This window comes from Eleginops maclovinus, chromosome 20 (assembly GCF_036324505.1).
Source record: "Eleginops maclovinus isolate JMC-PN-2008 ecotype Puerto Natales chromosome 20, JC_Emac_rtc_rv5, whole genome shotgun sequence".
In the NCBI taxonomy this organism is placed as follows: domain Eukaryota; kingdom Metazoa; phylum Chordata; class Actinopteri; order Perciformes; family Eleginopidae; genus Eleginops; species Eleginops maclovinus.
Window position 1 is genome coordinate 14518552 of NC_086368.1, and position 18205 is coordinate 14536756.

General features: G+C 38.5%; 2 protein-coding genes across 5 annotated transcripts in view; one reads left to right on the plus strand and one right to left on the minus strand.

Moving 5' to 3' along the window:
• The first annotated feature begins 599 nt into the window (after nt 1-599).
• Nucleotides 600-16645, plus strand: b4galnt1b (beta-1,4-N-acetyl-galactosaminyl transferase 1b). Of its 3 annotated transcripts, none has more exons than XM_063910410.1 (12): nt 600-846; nt 2832-2933; nt 5370-5624; nt 5766-5942; nt 6597-6703; nt 7551-7588; nt 7669-7849; nt 10387-10479; nt 10604-10791; nt 11406-11546; nt 12044-12281; nt 14724-16645. In XM_063910410.1, the coding sequence occupies exons 3-12, from the start codon at nt 5410-5412 to the stop codon at nt 14939-14941; spliced, it is 1596 nt and encodes a 531-aa protein (XP_063766480.1). In that variant the 5' UTR covers nt 600-846; nt 2832-2933; nt 5370-5409; the 3' UTR covers nt 14942-16645. The 3 variants fall into 3 exon arrangements, with proteins under 3 accessions (XP_063766480.1, XP_063766478.1, XP_063766479.1); XM_063910408.1 differs by having other exon boundaries at nt 5402-5624; XM_063910409.1 differs by having other exon boundaries at nt 622-883; nt 5402-5624.
• The window catches only part of arhgef25b (Rho guanine nucleotide exchange factor (GEF) 25b), a 34909-nt gene continuing 18643 nt past the window's right edge, over nt 1940-18205 (minus strand). For both annotated transcript variants that reach the window (XM_063910407.1, XM_063910406.1), the window contains exons 17-20: nt 17359-17388; nt 11385-12277; nt 9169-9345; nt 1940-5550 (exon numbers count right to left, since the gene is read on the minus strand). The gene's annotated coding sequence lies outside the window, so the exon portion shown is untranslated. The remainder of the gene's footprint in view (nt 5551-9168; nt 9346-11384; nt 12278-17358; nt 17389-18205) is intronic.

Below are 18205 nucleotides of genomic sequence, written 5' to 3' on the forward strand. Positions count from 1 at the left end.
TATGTATATATTATTTAGGTTATTTTTTTGTATACCCCTTTTTGCTCCCCCCTTGTTTTTTGCTAGGCTCTTATCTTTTTATGTTATATGTTCTTGTTTATATTTGCACTGTGGGACTGCCAGAAACGGTATTGCAATTGTCTGTATGTATAACACATGTGGACATTTTGACAATAAGGTGGACTTTGACGTGACTTTTTGACTTCTACTATTTAAAAAAGAAAATGTAATTATATGCATAGATATAAAAATATATTTATTATAACTACAAATTCCGTCAACACATTTCAGTACCTTGACATTTGAACTCCATGTTTGTGAAAGGCTACTTTTTTGCATGATATAGCCAATATGGAGTCAGGCTGTCAAAAACATGCACTCACATTCCCACACATTCCAGAATTACAAAGATAAACACACTAAACACAGGCCTGTATTCACGACATACACCCACATGCACACATTATTGTTGAGTTGGTTTACACTATGAGTTGGTCCGCTTTTGGAAAATATTTGCAAAATAGCATGCATGACTGTATTATATTTTATTTACAGTCCATGAAGTGTGCAAGATGTTGCGGTCGCATGTCGGAGCTCCATGATGCTGCTGCTCGCTGATTGACCGCTATGCTGTGTTAAGGTGCGCCGCTCCGCTGTGCTGCTGCTGCAGGGGGAGCGTCCGTCCACAGCCTGCAGTGCTGCGATTTGCGGCTGCCTTATTTGTCTCCTGGCTGCTCCATTTTTCCACATCTAATCGCATTTTCCAGACCACAGAGATACACGTTCAAAGGGACCACATCCGTGCGGACTGGAGGAGAAACTAACACGTTGCGTCTTTCAACTGAGGTGAGCTCCCTGTTCTCAGGATTTGACCGGAATAACGGTAATTGGCCTATATGTCTGTGCATGTTATTTTTTTCGGCATTTCCAGCTCGATGACTGTTTCTCTGCAACGCAAAAACATGAGAATGAAAGAAAGCCGTGAACAATTGAATGAACGCAATGTAGTTTTGTTTTGGAGGATATGTGATATAGCACACAAGGAATTTAACCGAAAGACACATCAAGAAACCTTAAGTGCACGATTTTTTCCCTGCAGTCGTATTCACGGTAAGGCAGGATAACAGGCCTGTGTGAGAGATCGTATGATATCTGCAGCAGTTTATTAAAGCAAGACAGATGGTTGCATTCCTTTTACACATGTTCTTATATGTCAGAATGCAGGGCAGTAAGGGGAATTTGATGATGAAGAATACAATTTCGGTGATTTAAAATTCAGAATCTGAATGAGGCAACAAATCTGTCATGCGCATTTTGGGAGGGACCCCCAGAGCTCTGAGCTCGAGCATGGCTACAGCTGTGCTCATAGGCTCGTTTTTAGGTTACTTAAAAGCAGCTGCAACTAATGTACGTTTATTCTGATTGGCCTGTGGACATTTCCTCGTGACTTATGCCATGGCTTACCTCTCTTGGTCGTCAGGTTACTTTTTTCTCCACAGCCAGTCTTCAGCTACAGTGTACAAGTGCTTGGTGATGCCAGTAAGAGATACATGTGCGTGGGTAGAGCGTCCCAGAAAACAAGGTTAACGTTGAAAATAGGATTGCTGATGATGCTCCTTTAATAATGCTTCCTTATATTCTATTATTTGGTTTCGTTATGACATATTATGGTATGATTTTACAACAATCAGTAATTGAGTGGTTGGTTTAAACACTACTTGTTGTTACATTTTACACATTTGAGGATTTACGGTATGTGATGCCTATTTGTGGATTTGTATGGTTTCAACTAATCTTTTTACAGTATATCTATATATGTTTCTTTCATTTGCAGTTTTCTGTTTAATGTTCCATGTGTTGGCTAAGATAATTAGACATCACTATTCTACTATAGCATGCAATTTATCTAGGCAAGAGAAGAAATCCTGAGTCACCTACATAGAATCGGAGGATGAGACCCTCTTTATTAGTCACATACATGCACACAGCAGAGCACACACAGTGAAATTGGTCCTCTGCATTTAACCCATCCTAGTCACCAATACAACAGGAAGAAGCATTTTAAAAGGACCACTTAAAGATTAAACATTTCTGCTGAGGGATAAGAGCACAGGGCCACAGCAGCCAGGCTGATTTGCTTATTCTTGATCCTATCCTATGGATTTTACCTACCCTACCACAACAAAGCTAAAACAGTCAACCCCCAAACCCTGCTGAATTTCCCCTGAGGGCTGTAAGACCATGCAAGCAGCTAATGAAGTGTCATATGGATGCTTCCCTGTGTTTTCCCTGTGATGCAATTTCCTCATGCAGTTTTAAAATAATTTCTACTCGTCAGTCCCATCATTGTCAACAAGATAACTCAGGAGGGAATCTCTTGAAATTTGGCACCAACTTCTACTTGGACAACCTTCCATTTCCATATATGTGATATCTACAGGATTTTGCTGCATCATTGCTGTATCCTAGATTAGTCCTCCCAAAAATGACGTGATTGGTTTTAGAAAATACAATTTGTGTGCCAGAGTAATTATGGGTGCAGCACTATGGCGATCGGTCTGGCCATGCAAGACTAAGAATGAACTGATACAAACTTGGTGTTAAAAGGTCACTGTGACCTCATATCCGTCCCTTTCTCGTCACAGGATATTTCAGGAGCACCACGAGGGAATCTCTTCAAATTGTCTCAAATGTATGCAAAGACTCAGTTATGGAATGATCAAGGTCACTGGGACCGCACAGAACATGTTTTTGGCCATAAGTCAAGAACGACTGGGCTATTTATGATTTGCTATACTGTCGATTCTAATTATATTTATTTTTGTTTTCAGATGGGGAAGGTGCTAACTCATATCTGTGACTACCTACATAGTTTCTGGAGATGCAGGTTCCTACAGAGGATGCCCTTTAACTGACTGGATAGAGGCTGAAGGGTAAATATTCATACTAATTAAAACACACATGCTGGGCTGAAGGGAAGAGAAGTTAAGTAATATGTTAATTATGTATACGATATTTTTTGTCCACAAATGGCATTGAATACAAATTAAAATGTTTGAACCCTTATTTAAGGGGTTTACAGTAAGTTGTACCCTCAAACAGCAGTTAATAGGAAGCTGTCTTTGTGCAGTTTGCTAAGAGAAATTTAGGTCACGAATAGTTGTGCTTGTCATTATGTTAATGTCATAGCAAAACGAACAAGAGTTAGTATTGTTTGATAGTTGGTTACAAAAGGCATCCCTTTTCTTTACTCCTTTAATATATTTTTGTTGCCAAAAAGTAAAGCAATTGTTTGATTTTAACCAAATGGCCATCTGAATTAGCTGAAATGTTAGATCCCCCTTGGCTCGCTGAACTCAAGAAGAATGAAGTATGTTAAAGTCAACTAAGTTCAGAAGTAGCACGGCAAAACATTAAAACATTCTGGCCAATAGGTTGAGTTTTGGATCGAAAAAAAGGAGCAAGAACTAAAAAAGAAACAAACTAACTGTCATGGAAATTCCACACTTAATCACTTTGTGGTAAGAAAAGAACAAATCTACAAGCTTCAAATCAAAGTTGTGTTATTTAATAAAGAGCAGAGCATTTAACAGAATCAATTCCAGCTGGAGGTCAGATGACCTGCACAACCAATGTCATACAACGATCTGACCCCGAGCACACATTAGACCAGAAACTGTGGGAAAGTCTAACTGCAGAAGAAACTTACAGTGCCATATATATATATATAATTAAATGGGACTATTATACATTTATACGATACTAACAAGCACACACACACACACACACACACACACACACACACACACACACACACACACACACACACACACAACCAACTAAACACCCTTCTAAGGAAATTGAAACACATCCTCTCGTACATGAAGTGCAGAAATAGAGTTTCTGAGTACAAACGGCCTGAACAGAGGAGAAGTTAAGTAATATTCTAATTATGTATAACTTGTCTTTTTTCCACAAATGGTAATGTATACAAATTAAAAGAAATGTAAATGTATTTTATTAATTGTTTAACTAACATGCTAACTTTAGTGTACTGTAAGATGTACCGACCTAGCTGGCTGATCTTCATTCTGCTTACCACGCAGGCCGGTGTGTTTTTATCCCTGGTTAATATATTGTAATTACTCTGCCTGTTTTCCGTTACATGTTTAATATGGAGCACAAGGTGACAGACAGACAGACAGACAGATACCCTCCAGAATGCAGTGCTTTATTTAATTAATGCTTCAAAATCCATTTCCCTTTTACCCCAGAGTGGCTGCATGAATGTCACCACACAGAATCTGAGGAATGCTCTGTCACTGGAGACAGAGCTGCATTGTTCAAGTCTGTCTGGCTTTTATCATACAGTATTTATGATAGGGGACAACATTAAGATGTATTTTCCTTTTTCTGTTACCACAGTCTTTATATGCTGAGATGACTAACTTTGAAAGATATCCACTTGATTTAGAATGACACTACCTGTACTGTCCTCACTAAGGTGTGGGAACCCAGCTAGACAGTGAGCTAAACTTTCCTTTATCCGTGATGCAGTCTTTATTGAAATTCTTCACAAAATCACAAAGTCAGGAAAGTGAAACTAAAAATAAAACAATGAGAAATATAATTAGGTTCTACTTGGTTGGAAAGTTAACATACATCAACTAGACAAGCTAAACTAATGACCTTGACATTCACTGTTGACTGCAGTGCCTAAACTGACCTGTAGCTAACATTTAGCTAACATCTTCAAAAAATCGTTTTTAAACCATTTACTTTTATAACTGCTTTTTAACAACATGAATTCGACATAAACTATGAAATTATAAATTACAACAAAGTTTAACAACATTAAGAAAGGAATACATACAAGTGATGCCTCTGCTGGGGCAAATGAGTCCGCGTTTCGTGAGAAGGAGCCCTTTCACAGCATGTTAACATTAGCTAACCTTGCTCCAACTAACTTCCAACTCCCTACTTCCTGTTTCTAACACTGTGACGTTATGTCAAAATAAAAGTATTCCTGCTAAATGAATTTCACATTAAATAAAAGTCCCAAAATGTTTTATATCTGCCTGAAGGCAGCACACTACCTGATCACTTAATACATAATCTGCAACTTAAGGCTTATTTTATCATTTTTTTGACATGTTTACTTCTACATTACTTTCACAATTGGTCCTGCAACATAATCTTGCACTATTTCTTTTCTTGTGTTCTTGTTTTATGTCTTAGATATTTATGTTGCTTTGTTGGAAGAGTCTGGGACTTAAGATTTCTATGCAGATGACAATAAAGCCTTTGAATCTTTGCAGCCTCACATTAGCTTTAAAGTAACTATAAAGTAGATCTCTTTGTGTGCACAGGAAGAATTTCAACATCAACATTTTTGCATCAGGTTTCAGGATGCGCTCCCTGAGAAAGACGGTGTTGCTCGCTATCCTGGTGTCTGTGGTGCTGGTGCTGGCCCTCATTCATTCATGGCCCACTCGGGCTTACACCACAGTGGATGTGTGGCAGCGATCGGGGTCAATTTTGGAGAGGCACCTAGAGGAGAGGATCCCAGAACCAGATCACCGATTAGGCAACATCCCCTTTCACGTGAGGGACAATGTCGCTAGGTAATTACATTTGATTTTACTTTTTATATATTGTATCTATCTATCTTGTTGTTTTTTTTTCCTTAATCAAACTCCTGAGCACAACAGAGCTCAGCTATACATGATTTCCTCTCATGCATGTATCTCCCATGATCGGTCCAGCTTGTTGGCGCGCAACGGATGCATATGTGAGGGTGAGAGTGGAGGAGTAAACCTGCCCTTCGCCCAACTCTTGTTCCCACGGGTGTCAGCTCACCCGCTACACACCGCCTTTGAGGCCTCTGAGCTGGAGGAGATGAAGAGGAGACGGGCCAAAGAGTACAAGAGTTTCCAGAAGAGGTAAATACAGATGTCGAATACTGTTGCCAATCAAGCAGGATAGTGATGGATAGTCATCTTATTCGTGTAGTTATTACAAGCAGTATTTAAGAAAGATAGCAACCTGCTAAAAATGTTCCCTTTCTGCTTAAGGAGTACTCACATACACCAAACTTTTCAATATCAATACAATCTATATAATTTGGATTTTTAAAAAGGGGTGTTCATAGATTCTGATTTACAAAACATATATTCCCCCCAAAAATCTCAAAATATTTGACTCTAACATACCACAAAAAGAAACAACTATTTTGAACCTGGCATGAGCCATTGTTCAGATATCTGTAAAAAAAAAAAAAAGTATGCAAATTAGTACTTATTTAATAGGCTGTTGACTCTATTGCATACAATCTTAGGAAACCTGTTTTACATAAATGTTAATTTCTTAAATTAAATTAAACTAACCAGGGAAAGTTTCATGGTAATGTGTTTTAGTTATTTCAGCTGAGAGTAATCACACGTTTATCAGAGGCTGCTATTGAATTCTCTCTACATTGTGTTTTCGTAGAGCAAAAAACGCTCACTGCATTTTGAGCGTATTTGTTCCATGCTTGCTGATGTTAGTTGTGTGTATACTGCAGTGAGCATCTTGATCGTGATCTTTTCTCCCCTTAGGGCACAGACACCTGCAGATGTTCTCATTATTGCAGAGGCTAATAATCCCTTACAGTATCCAACACAGGGGGTGGAGTTACGACCCCTAAGAACAATCATCATCCCAGGTAAGACTTCAGACGACCTCAGAGTGGTACAAACATTCTACTATTGGGTAAACTAGATTGCTGTTCAACAGTTAAAACAGATGTCGCGGTAGCACAGTGTTGCTGTTTTAGATTAGATTAATTAAATGTCCCCTATTGTACTATTTTTCAACAATACATTATAGGTCTCAGATATATACAAAACATGTCTCTGAAGTGTTTGGCTCGAAAAACCAAACAGATCCTTGTATTGTTGTATCTATTGTAGCATGCCATAAACCCCTTTGTTTCAGCCCTGTTTCAAAAGTGCTGATTCTGTGTCTGTAGCTTTAAATTATAATGAACTGCCACTCCCCAGGCTCCTTTGCGAGAGATTCAGGTGTTACCTTGGTTGGTTATTGGCAAATGGTTGCACAACCCAAAAAAACATCGCCAAGTAGACATCAGCTTATTTTCTGACAGGTTTTTATATAAGCGGATCAGGACAAAAAGAGAGAGAATCTTTTTTCCTGAAACGTTTCAATTCTCTTAACACAGAGGGGACACTTATGTATAAAAGACATGAAAAAGAGGATTTTGCCTAATAGGTGACCTTGAATTGAGGCCACTGAGCTACTACAGCTAAAAGAAAGATCTAAACCTGGAGCTGGCTCATATGTGACCAATACCTTGCCAGCTCTGTGTGCAAAAATGGTTTGGATATGGATTCCATTTAACTGTGAACATAAGAAGCATTGCTAAAAGGTTTAGCACAATGAAAAGAAGAAACATACAGAGCCTATTTGTTTTCAATTTTGCTGACAGTTACATTGCTGGAGTAACATTAGGACATTAAGCATTATGTCAATTTTTATCATAATGCTTTCAGGCTTGGCCTTACATGACCTACCCAGAGACCATTACTCGGTAAGTACTCATTTTACAATGACATATTTTAGATTTAGCTTTTCTTCTATTCCAATCACCATTTTTCCATCTCGCTGCAGATAAACTTCACTGCCACGCTGGGAACGCTAAATGTGGCAGCAGAGGTGGATGGGGTGAAAATCAAAGGTGATGGCAAGATGCAAATGACTTTGTCCAGCAGCCTGCTGCCAAACCTGAACCGACAGCTGCAGTTTGTCACCTACACAAACACACTGTTCAACCCCAGCACGACAGACAGAGGTGAGGTGCTTTTTTATTTGCAAAATCATGTATAGTCAATTTTATTTATATGGCCAGATACTGTATCACTAATCAGAAGTTTGCTTCAGGGGGCCTTACAATCTGTACAGCATACAACCTCCTTTTAGGCTATTGCTTCACTTAAGTAAAAGCTACCCAAAAAGAACTTTTAAAATTGTTATAGGAGTTGATTTTCTCATTTCAGTACATAGATATACATAGCTAGTTGGCTTAGCTTAGCATCAAGACTGAAAAGAGGGGGAAACAGCTTGCTTTACTTTGTCCAAATCTCTATACACTCTATGGTTGTAAGGCAACAAAGTCTCCCAGCACATCTTAAGCTCACAAATGAACATGTTGAATTGTGTAAAATCCTTACAAAGGGACCAGAAAGTAATCATCTTCTAACTCTTTGCCAAAAAGCCAAAAAACATATTTCCCATAATGTCCAAGTATTACTTAAATGGTTAAAATATATATTTAAAGGACCAACATTTACGATTAAAGGAGAAGTGGGAGCAATGTTATTTCAGTAGGCCAGAGTGTACATACGGCGGGTAAAATCAGTATTGAACACGTCAGCATTTTTCTCATTAAATGTATTTCTAAAGGTGCTATTAACGTGACATTTTCATCAGATGTCGGTAACAACCCATGCAATCCACACATGCAAAGAAATCAAACCGTAGATGTCCATAAATTAAGTAATGTGTATTAAAATGGAATGACACAGGGAAAAAGTATTGAACACGCTTACTGAAAAGGCCTTTGTTGGTAATGACAGCTCCAAGACGCCTCCTGTATGGAGAAACTAGTCGGATGCATTGCTCAGGTGTGATTTTGGCCCATTCTTGCACACAAACAGTCTTCAAGTCTTGAAGGTCCATGGGCCTCTTCTATGAACTCTGATATTTAGTTCTTTCCATTCTTTTATCAAGAATGTCTCTGTACATGTTTCCATTCATCCTTCCTTCAATTATATGAAGTATGCCGGTGCCGTATGCTGAAAAACAGCCCCACACCCTGATGTTCCCACCTCCAAACGTCATTGTTGGTATGGTGTTTCTGGGGTGATGTGCAGTGCCATTTGACCTCCAAACATGGTGTATATTATGGCATCTGAACAGTTCAATTTTAGACTCATCTGACCAGGCTATATTCTCCCAGTATTTCACAGGCTTGTCTAAATGTTGTGGAGCAAACTTTCAATGAGCTTCAACATGCTTTTTCTTCAGGAGATGGAGTCTTGCGTGGTGAGCGTGCATACAGGCCATGGCGGTGGAGTGCATTACTTATGGTTTTCTTTGAAACAATTGTACCTGCTAATTCCAGATCTTTCTGAAGGTCTCCACAAGTGGTCCTTGGCTCTTGGACAACTCTTCTGATAATTCTTTTCACTCCTCTGTCAGAAGTCTTGCGAGTAGCACCTGGTCGTGGCTGGTTTATGGTGAAATGATGTTCTCTCCACTTCCGGATTATGGCCCCAACAGTGCTCACTAGAAGATTCAGAAGTTTAGAAATCCTTCTGTAATGCCGTCAGTATGTTTTGCAACAATAAGGTTGCGAAGGTCTTGAGAGAGCTCTTTGCTTTTACCTAAGAAGAGATCTTTCTTGTGTGACACCTTGGTAATGAGAGACCTTTTTATAGGCCATCAGTTGGGACTGAACCAGCTGACATTAATTTGCACTGACAAGGTGCAGGATTACTTTCTAATCACTGATAGATTTTAGCTTTCCATGCCTTTTTGCACCTCCCTTTTTTCATGTGTTCAATACTTTTTCCGTGTCATTCCATTTTAATACACATAACTTAATTTATGGACATCTACGGTTTGATTTCTTTGCGTGTGTGGATTGCATGGGTTGTTACCGACATCTGATGAAAACGTCATGTCAATAGCACCTTTAGAAATATATTTACTGAGAAAAACTGTGACGTGTTCAATACTTATTTTACCCGCTGTATTATACACTGGCTCTAGAGATGGCCTTTCAGATTTTAGGTTTCTGAAGGCCACCTTAATATTCTGTATTCAGTTCATTGCCATCTGCAACCTCTCCACTAAACACTGGACCTTTAGCCTCTATCTCTTTAAAAAAAAGGTTGTTTTGATATTATTTCCTCTAATAGCACCACACTTGCAGTTGGTCACTATAGAAATGATAACTGGAGTAAATATTTGCATAGATTTGGAGACTTTTCATTGTATAGCCCTGGGCATCACATCAGGAGGCAGGCTTATATCATAACAGCCTGTTTGTGTTACTTCAATAGAGATTCACTAATGGTCACCAGGGACCGAGCCTGAGGATATGCAGGACCAGTGTACCAAGTCACAGATCATATTTACCTCTAAATTATCTGTCAACCTGTTAGTAGCCCCCCATATGTAGCTGCCATTACTCAAGTTTTAATCTCTTTTGGATAATAAGATGTATTCAGCATTCTCCTTTAACAACTGCAGAGTCATTTGCCCCAGTAAGATCTTATTACACTGATTAAATGTATTAAAAGTTGTTTTTGTTCTGTCTTTTAGTTCAGTTGGAGACGGAGGGACATCAAGCAAGCTTCAGTATCAAGATTCAACACGGGGTAACTCCCAAACTGTATAATACAGGATCCAAAGGAGGTAAAACACAACACCTTTATCTAACCACTGAACAATAAGCCCTACGGTAATGATATATCTTTATTTACAAAAAATAAAAAGAGCTGACTTCCTCTTATGATTGTTTCGTCTTCCTTCTCTGCAGAGTACAATGTCAGTGCCCTTGTTACCATAGCTACGAAGACTTTCCTGCGATATGAAAAGCTTCAAAATCTCATCGACAGCGTGAGGAGATACTATCCTACCGTCACCATAGTGATTGCTGATGACAGCGAAAACCCCCAAACTATTTCTGGGCCTTACATCGAACATTACATCATGCCTTTTGGAAAGGTAGGGGAATAGATACATAGATACATAGTGAATGCTTGTAACCTTTGTGCAATGCTAGTGACATATGGGGGTTTAAATTATTACATTTCAATCAAAAATGAAAAAATGGTGTGAGAATTATTTTGAGCTCCTATATTACCTCACAGACACTCAGATAATTTATGACAGAATGTTTCTATTGAAACCCAAATACACGTTATTTAACTGGCTTCCAACAGGGAAACATTGCTGCTGTATTATGTATTTTATGCAATGCATATCTTCAAGAATAAATAAATAGATTACCCTTGAATTTAGTAGAAAAATACTGTGTGTAAAGTAACTGGCATTTTGAAGTGTCACAACATTTATTTTATCTGACACAAAACAAAATGTGATAATCAATACTGCCTAACATTGTCATGAGGTTACTATTTCATACCAATAATATACTGGTATTTTAAGGTTCCATTTTGAAATTAAAATTTTGATGGAAGTTATATAAATAATTGATGAAAAATGATATTAATATATACCTTTGTTAAAGCAGTTGTTTTGTGTGGATAGTTTTGTACTTTAAGGAGCAACTTTAAAAAATGCTTTTTGGTATTCACCCTCTGCGTCATTTCCCATAGGGTTGGTTTGCTGGACGAAACCTGGCCGTCTCTCAGGTGACCACGAAGTACGTGCTGTGGGTGGATGACGACTTCATTTTCACAGCCAACACCAAACTGGAGAAACTTGTGGATGTTTTAGAGAGAACCACTCTGGATCTGGTGAGAAAAAAAAGAGAACCTTTTGTATAAAATAACTGAAAATGAAAAACTGAAAAATATCCACCCATCAAGAAATGTCTACATACATATATACAAGATATGAAATACAGTCTCTGTGGTGCTGCACAACCATATTTTAACACATCTGTTATCATCGCCTGTACATGTGTGTGTATACAGAGTAAACACACAATCAAACCAATGTGTTGTAGAATAAGGAATCCAGGTTAGCCAAAACCAAGGTGGAATTTCTCTTTTTGTGACACATTTGGATGGAAACCCTGCTTATAGCAATCCAGGGGGTGTCGTTAACCAAACTTTATTGATCCACATGGGTTGTGTTGTTCTTTTGTGTTGGTGTGTGTGTGTGTGTGTGTGTGTGTGTGTGTGTGTGTGTGTGTGTGTGTGTGTGTGTGTGTGTGTGTGTGTGTGTGTGTGTGTGTGTGTGTGTGTGTGTGTGTGTGTGTGTGTGTTTGTGTGTGTGTGTGAATCTCCAGGTGGGAGGTGCAGTGCGGGAGGCCACGGGTTACACTGCCACCTACAGACAGACCATCTCAATTGAGTCAGGGGAGGAGGATGGAGACTGTTTACACTTGAGGAGAGGATTTCATCACGTCATCCAAGGCTACCCTAACTGTGTTGTGACTGACGGGGTCATCAACTTCTTTCTGGCTCGCACCGACAAAGTGCAGCAGGTCGGTTTTGACCCGCGTCTCGCCAGGGTCGCTCACCTGGGTGAGTACAGGGAAAGAGTAATGCTCATATCAAACAGTGAAGATTGTTATTTGACTATTCACATTTTATAAACTGCATGTTTTATTTTTGATCATCTTTGTGACGAAAAGACACAACACAGAGATGTAATGCCACACAAGAGGCACAATAACATAATGAACAACAGTCATTTATCAGAGCAGGGTGTACAAAGCATCTGAAAACCAGTGTTGTGCGTGAACGAGTTCAAAAGAACGCGTTCATTGAACACGCTCATTTTTTCGTGAACGTTGAACTGAACGCAACACATTTTTCAATAAAGAACTTGAACGTGAATTAGTTCACATTATGTGTCATGAACGGCAGACATCACTGTAAATGAACGTTGGCATTTGTTTTCCATTGAAAACTGAGTGACATCTGTTTTCTCTTTTGAAACGCAACGAGAGAGAAAGTTCCTCCCTCCTGTAGGTGCTGCTTAAATCATGTATCAACGCAGAAATAGTTTTGGCACTGTATGCGCAATGCATTGCGGGCAACGTAGTGTCCGGCTGAGAATAGTTGAGTTGAATAGTTGAAACGTAGGCCTATGGCTTTCGCAACGTCGTTACACTTATGAATTGCAGCAGCAGCGGCTTTGGCATAGCAACGCGAGGCGCGGAGGGCTGGAGGCTCGTAGGGAGACCAGAGTACGCATGACGGGTGGATGAAGCGCTGCATTTCACAAACAAAACAGAAATGTGCTGTTAGAGAGAACCACTGGATGGTGAAAAAAAGAGAACCGTTGTAAAAATAACTGAAAGAAACTGAAAATATCCACCTCAGAAATTTAATACAATATATACTCAGATATGCAAATACAGCCGTGGTCTGCACAACCATCTTTACAATCTGTTATCATGCTGTAAGTGTGTCATACAGGTAAACACAACAAACCAAGTGTTGTAGAATAAGGAATCAGGTAGCCAAACCAGTGATTCTCTTTCTTTTAAAGTGACACATTTGATGAAACCCTGCTTGATAGCAATTCAGGGGTGTCGTTACAACTTTATTGATCCACAGGTTGTGTTATATTGATGATTGGGGTTTGGTGTAGTGGTGATTGTGTGTTTCGTGTGTGTGTGGGGGTGGTGTGTTGGTGTTTATGTGTGTGTGTGTGTGTGTGTGCTGTGTGCTGTGTGAAGTGTGTCTTGTTGTGTGTGTTGTGAATCTCAGTGAGGTGCGTCGAGGCAGTACCTGCACTACAGAAACCATCTCAATTGAGTCAGGGTTGGAGTGAGAATGTTTACAATGAGAGAGGATTTCATCAGTCATCCAAGCTACCCTAATGTGTTGTACTGACGGGTCTACTTCTTTCGGCTCGCACCGATATTATATGTTTGGTTTATTTCTATCTTGTGCATACTCAAACAACCCAACAAGGGTTAGTTACTATAGTGGTGTGAAATCAGGACACGCTGAATGTGTACTTGGCACACACAAGAAGCAAAGATACAGAGCCTGCAGTATGCCTCGTATCTGAAAACCGTTATGATTAAAGACCATAAAACTTAACTGCGTAATCATATTTATAATGAACTGTTTTGGTCATTTAAAGATTCAAATCTTATTTTACTAATTGAGATATTATCAAATGAACTGTTACAAAGAAATTAAAGTTTGACATCAGCGCAGGTCAACATCTGTAAATCAGTGCTCTGCTGTAATTAAATTAAATGAATGCATTAAATACATTTTAATTTAGTATTTTTTCACTTCTCGCATATTAATTTTGAGGTTTTTCAAATTCTATTATTTCTGCCTTCAGGTTTCCATAACTACACGTTTATAGCATAGTGCGGTTACTATGACTATTATTTTTAATTATATAGAGCTCTGGAACACATTAAGAGACCACTGCACTACTCATTTTATTGAGTAAAATGAAAAACATATATATTTTAATCTATAAACTACTGACAACATTTCTCTGTGTTGGAATTCAACAGACACTGGAATGGAATGGCTGCCATACATGCAGAGATTGAGATTTAAGAAAAGAGCTGTATATCTTATTAATTCAGTTAGTTTCTAAAGCATATACAAATATAAATAGCAGGAATTTCAATCTGTTTATCAAAATAAAGTATTAAAATGACTGGCATTAAGTTTAAGATGTTGTGGAAAAGTTTTTCTTACATCTTCAATGCTTTGTAAACAAACTTGAATTGCGTTACATGATTATACTGCATAAAGAATAGGTTTTAAAAGCCAAATATGCCACGCTTTTTAATTGCATTATGATTTTTGCTATAAAACATATATATGTGTTTACTATACTTTATAGAAAATACAGTGATACAAGCAGGTAATAATGCATCATGGAATGAGCGACATAGAAAGGGTTAATTCGACCAGACAATCTAAAATCAGTTGAACGTTTTAAATGCATCTGGCTGAATCATCTCTGTTTATTTTTCTCAGAGTTTTTCATCGATGGCCTAGGATCTCTCCACGTGGGCTCTTGTGATGATGTCATTGTCAACCATGCCACCAAAATCAAACTTCCCTGGGTGAGCCAATCAGAGAGCGACAAGACTTACGCCAAGTTTCGCTACCCGCCTGCCTCCTCTGACGCCACACACACGAAAAACGGCCTCCTGTTTTTCAAGAACCGATTCCAGTGTTTGACTCATAATTAGTGTCTCTCCTCTTTAGCCTGAGGGGCTCCTCTGCTCTTCCTGAGTTGCCAAAGAAGTTCTCAGCCCCTGCCACGCCCCGACAGACGAGATTTAGACACACTTTTAGTTTGCTTTGTACTTAACAACCTTTACTAGAGGTGTCAGGATTCAACATAGAGAAATGCCCTTTAAAAAAGTGCTAAAATATCCTCATATACAGTCAATATTAAAGACGCAGATATGAAAGGCTGGCTGGACAGTCACCTGTATTAACAAACACATCATCTTGTTTACCCAGACCCTGTTAATCATCTTACTTCATTGTATCTGGCTTTACATCCTCCAGCTGTTCTGACACAGAAACTGAGCTTTGGGGAACCTGACAGGTAGCAAAGTCCCAGACTGAGTCCCTTCATTTGTCATTTTAGGCTAATGAGCAGAGCAGAGGTACGTGTCCTCCTTCAATTTGCACTATCAACAAAAAAAAGACTGAGCTTGAGAAAAGCAATAGACGTCCGAGGATGAGAACAGAGGGACACTTGCCAGAAAGTGACAATCCTGTAGACACAGCTAATACTGTAGGTATCCTATCCACCAACGTTACATGAAGAACGCATTCAGAACTTCTCCTTGCTGTGGTGTCTGCGCTCTGTCCCTGACGGGTCATGCCAACAAAGGTTTGGCTGCTGGCTCGTGGGTGTTTTTATCTCTTTGTGTTATAGTTTTGCTATCCCCCTTTACCCAGGATCCTATGTGTCATTTGTGAGCAATTAATTGTGTCTGAGGTGGAGAAACTTTCAGTCCCATCACCTCTGGTGTTAGCTGATCTGCGAGCAGCCTTTTGTTGCGTTTTACTTATCTTCTGCTGTCCGACACTCTCAACAAAAATCTAAAGAAGGGGAGCGCTTCTGTCAGATGCAAGTTGCTGAACGGCAAACAAAGGGAAATGCATCTTTACACGCTGCCTAAAAGACAAAGTGAAATGAACCAAAGTGCATGTTTATTTTTCCTTATTATAAGTGAAGAAAAGAGAAAAAAGCAGCACATTGAGACAGAACTAATGAGCTTTTGGTGATAAATAAACATTTTGAAAGACAGAATAAGTCGGAGCATGAAAGTGAAACAAAGTCGAGGAGAGACGGACAAGCTTGAAAATCCTGTTTTTATACTGACTCTCTGGAGAGTTACTGTTTGCCTCATGCCTGAAGTGATGTTGTTTTATACCATGGCCTTTAGATGGTGCCCTTGTATCACGTTATTGTTTCATAAGACCAATTAGTTTCTAAAAGTTATTTGTTATTAACAAAGGTGCCAGAGATTTATCCGCTGATGTTTTTTTATCTGAAGAAGAATATTTTAAAACCATTTTGAGTGATATTTATTTATCAGTTATGGATTGTTCTTTATCTTCACAATTAGTGAAGTGCACTGTGTGGACGGGTAATCAAAGTGAAACTTCATCAGTGACAGTATTATAAAGGTTTGTGTGTAATTGTGTGTTCAAAGATTTCTCTCTTGTAAGGATTTGTAATTGTCGACAGATCTGATCTATAGCGGAGCTGAAAGCATTTTCTTTGTGTGTGTGATATTAATTGTGTGAACACAGAAATTTTACTTGCCTGCTTCACCCAAAAAACACTGGTTGAGTTGTCTGGTCACGCCATTATGAGCCTTTTTTCATTTATTTCAACTGTTGACATATTAAAATATAGGTGTAAACGCCTCTTTTATTGCCCAAAAATATGTTCAGGGGTTGGGATCGGGGTCTACATTAAAGTCATATGTTAGTTAAGGCATCCCTGTCCATCTCTAAATGTACTTGTGTGAAAACAACAAAAAGCACTGTTAGTTTTTATTTTTTTTATACCTGTCATCAGGTTGTAAGGTTCCTCTAATTGTTGGACTGGAGCATATTTACAGGACACAGTTAATAATCTAGGTTTGTGATTTAAGTAGTAATTTAGTGCGTCTGTTTTTTAATAAAGCTACACAGCAGTTGTCACCTGCAGCCTTTAGTCCTTGGTTTATAAAAGTGTTCATCACAGTCATTATTTTGTGAATGCAAGAATAAACATTTTATTTATTTATTTTTTAGAAAAGAGGAAGACAACTAGAGCAGATTAAGCCAGTTGTGAGTAAAAATAAGAACAGAGTCAACGTTTAAATGTTGGTTGTTGTAAGGGAAGCATCTGTAAACACGTAGCCCCAATGTTGCTACTTGATACCTTTATAAATACAGTCCATGTTTGAGACACAAGGACAGATTACTCACAGGGAATGATGTGGGACACAAGATTGAAAAATAATCACAAACAAATTAATTATGAGGTGAGGCAAGATGACTGAAAAATGTGTCAAACATCCCCAAAAAAATAATAAATAATAAAAATAAAAATAAATGCAGAACAATTAAAACAAAAGGTTTGAAGGCCACTTACCTCTCTGTGCCCAGCAGCCCATTGACCACTCTATAATGTAAAAAAACATTCAAGTGATATGACAATGTAAGAAAAAACGAATGCATACAGTTCATGTTGAGAAGTGCACAGAAGAGAGCAGACATGTTGTAGGCGGGGCTGTTAATAAATGCAGTGTGCATGTAAAACACATTGACATTGCTCCAAAGAAGCGTGGTGTAAATGAACACTGAGACTGTGGGACGTGAGGTGTCATAGAGTCAGACCACCAACCGCCACAGTGTGAAGATACAACAGAAACTTTTTAGTTTCATTTCAACTGTCAAACAAACATTCATGATACAAAATATGATGACGATATAATAAAGAGTAATCAATTTATAGAAAATAGCATGAGCATCTTGAATCTCTCCACTAGAGGGCGCTGTAGCAACAGTTCTCTGTTCTAAATCTGATAGTGTGAAAAGATCGGATTTAATACAATTTTCACTAAATATTTGAAATAATTTAAAAACAAAGTTTGGCCGAGACACTGTTGACTTTCACATATATTCACATGTTTTCGAATATAAAATCTATGATGATACCCCTTATAATAAAGTAATCCTTTGTAAAAAAAATTATTGGAAATTTGTAAAAAGATCAGCAGGCTCTAATCTCCTAAATGAAGCATTGCGGTATGGTTTAAGAAGATTGCTTTCACATTACTTCCAAAAAAACTACCAGACGGAGAAAAAAGCGACCATAAAAAGAAGCAGAATGATTACAAAGAAATGCAAAACAACAGAAGACGCAAAATGTTGCATAACTGCAAAATAACTTTAAACAGCTACTAAGGGAATCTCGAGATGCACAATGACCAGACATT